This window comes from Austrofundulus limnaeus, unplaced genomic scaffold (assembly GCF_001266775.1).
Source record: "Austrofundulus limnaeus strain Quisiro unplaced genomic scaffold, Austrofundulus_limnaeus-1.0 Scaffold919, whole genome shotgun sequence".
Lineage (NCBI taxonomy): Eukaryota > Metazoa > Chordata > Actinopteri > Cyprinodontiformes > Rivulidae > Austrofundulus > Austrofundulus limnaeus.
Window position 1 is genome coordinate 23,348 of NW_013953321.1, and position 2,813 is coordinate 26,160.

A 2,813-nucleotide genomic window follows, 5' to 3' on the forward strand; every position below is an offset into this window, starting at 1 on the left:
AACACACCTGATTTTATCAGTCTAACATGCAGCAGTGTAACCAGGTTTATAAATCAAACACACCTGATTTTATCAGTCTAACATGCAGCAGTGTAACCAGGTGTATAAATTAAACACACCTGATTTTATCAGTCTAACATGCAGCAGTGTAACCAGGTTTATAAATCAAATGCACCTTATTTTATCAGTCTAACATGCTGCAGTGTAACCAGGTGTATAAATCAAACGCACCCCTGTGGCGACAGTTTGTCCAGCCAGCCGCTAATGATGGGCGGGGCTCTCTCGGTCAGGGATGTGTAGCTGGCGTACGGGGAGATTGTCAGCTCATCGTCGGCCTCTGAGGGGAAGGTGTGGGGGGGCAAAGACAGGCAGCGAGGAGGGGGCGGAGCTTCTCCGACGGTGCTGTAACCCTGAGCATCTCCAGCGTGAAAAACCTGCGATAAACGCTTCTTCCAGGAGAATCGTTGAGCCCTGAAGGTTTGAATAAAACTTGATCAAAACACAACAGAGACTGTCTTTAAACCTGACTTTGTTTATGTTTAAACCTGACTTTGTTTTTGTTTAAACCTGACTTTGTTTCTGTTTAAACCTGACTTTGTTTTTGTTTAGCCTGACTTTGTTTCTGTTTAAACATGCCTTTTTTCTGTTTAAACCTGACTTTGTTTCTGTTTAAACCTGACTTTGTTTCTGTTTAAACCTGACTTTGTTTCTGTTTAAACCTGACTTTGTTAAACCTGGACCAGGACTATAAAGGTTTAAAAATCGGTCAGACTGCAGCTGTTTTTACCCATGATCCTCAGCGAGTCTGTCCTCCTCCGTCCTGGTCTCTCTGCTGTCTGATCTGCTTCTGTCGCTCTGCAGATCAGAACCCAGTCAGTCAGAACACTTCTACCTGCACTGGACCTGTTTCATACAGGACAGGGCCTCGGCGCCGCAGGGGGCGGGGCTTGTTGTGTCTCACCTCAGCGGCGTGTGGAGGTCTTCTGCTTTGGAAAACAGATTCACAGTAAGGGCTGATCTCTTCCTCCAGATCATCTGTGGAACCAAACAGAACAGTTAAAGGTCCAGCCTGAATGCAGGAGATCTGTAGGAACGGGTCTGGTTCTGGTTCTGGTTCTAGACTCACCTCTGGCTGATCCTGAAGAGTTGTTGCTTAAAGTGCTGCCACTGAAACACAGATAATCAGTCTGATTTTTACACATTTCGTCTTGTCGTATAATTCACCTGGTCTGACTGACCCACCTGTTCCTGTCCGAGGCGTTTCTGGGCGGAGTGGGTGGAGCTTGGCTGCAGTAACCCCTCCCACCAGTGGGGGCAGCAGAGATGGGAGAAGTGCCCCAGTAGATGTCGTTGGAGACCATCTCAATCCCTCCCCCGCTGGGAGAACCTGGGGATCCAGAGAGTCTGGTTCCGTCCAGACTCCCGGAACGAGAGGACAGCGAGGACGTGGCCCGTCTCAGTTCTGTCCGTGCAGACGAGGAGGGTGGGGCCACAGAGAAAGAGGGCGGAGTCACTGTAGAGGCGACGCGGTTCAGTCTCGGGGGGACAGGGGGGACCACTCCTCCAGCGTCCGACAGGGACAGACTGCGGCTGGGTCTGGTCCTGCTGGTCTGGCTTGGTCTCCGAACGTCCCCCGGAGTGGGCGTGGCCTCCAAAACTGAACCATGAGTGGGCGTGGCCTCTGAGGTTACAACACAACCTGGCGATGACGATAAGGTCGAACAACTGGGCGTAACCTCTGAGGTTTGACCAGGAGTGGGCGTGGCCTCTGAAGTTGAACCGGGAGTGGGCATGGCCTCCGAGGTTCGACGTGGAGTGGGCGTGGCCTTTGAGTCCAGACCCTCTAACGTGGTGAAGCAGATGGACTCCTGGGACAGCCTCCTGGACGTGGGCGGCGTCGGTTCAGGTGCGGGACAGAAATGAACGGGCGCCGTCCTGCGGCGGTTGAACACGGTCCGGGGTTTGGGGACGGGCTTCGCCGCCGCCGCGCCGCCGTCGGAGCTCATCAACATGGCCGCCGAACTGTCACTCAACAGGTCTGCCGTCTGATTGGCTCTCTGAGTCTCCGCCCTCTGGATGTGGCTGACCAGGCGCAGGATTCTCTTCCTGTGTCCCGTGGCGGTTACACCCAGGCTGACCAAGCCATCATGGTCCAGGTGGGTGAAGTCTCGGGCCAATAGGAGGCCGGCTCTGCAGAAGGTGTCAAGGTACCTGTGGGGGGGGAACGGATCAGGTGATCCATCGGCAGGATTGAAACAGATTAAAGCTGCGCTCTGCTCACCTGTCCAGGTGGATGGCTGCCAGGAGCGTCTCAGCCGACGTGCTTCCGTCCAGCGAGGCCATGATGACCAGCGTGGAGTCTGGACCGGGCTGCGTCTCCTCCGCCTGCAGGAAACACGGCGGCCATCACGGACCTACAGCAGGAGCGGGCGGCGGCGGCTCATCTTCAGGAGACAAATACAGCAGGGTCAGGTAACTTCCTCCACAGCAGGGTCAGGTGACCTCTGACCTCTTAGCCCTGAGTATCGCCTGCAGGCTCGAACATTAACACCAGTTTATCGCCTGCAGGCTCCTGGGTGCTCCTCAGCAGGACTGATGGACCTCACAGGGTCTCATTTGTCCTGGAAACTGTCCCAATAAGGAAACACACACACACACACACACATACATACACACACACACACACACACACACACACACACACGCACGCATAGGATGCAGGGAGTGCTGCAGCAGGGTGTTGGTTCAAGCTAAAGGGTGGAGAGCTTTCAAAGGAAAAACTATGTGTTTGTGTGTGTGTGTGTGTGTGTGTG

General features: G+C 54.0%; 1 protein-coding gene across 1 annotated transcript in view; it reads right to left on the bottom strand.

Annotated features, from left to right (window-relative positions):
- arap3 (ArfGAP with RhoGAP domain, ankyrin repeat and PH domain 3) overlaps positions 1-2,813 on the bottom strand; it is a gene marked incomplete at its 3' end in the record, with an annotated part of 28,035 nt that overhangs the window by 16,100 nt on the left and 9,122 nt on the right. Inside the window, 6 exon segments of the mRNA XM_014029549.1 lie at positions 232-471; positions 788-855; positions 962-1,035; positions 1,127-1,167; positions 1,243-2,211; positions 2,282-2,444. Coding sequence (XP_013885003.1) covers positions 232-471; positions 788-855; positions 962-1,035; positions 1,127-1,167; positions 1,243-2,211; positions 2,282-2,343 — 1,454 coding nt within the window.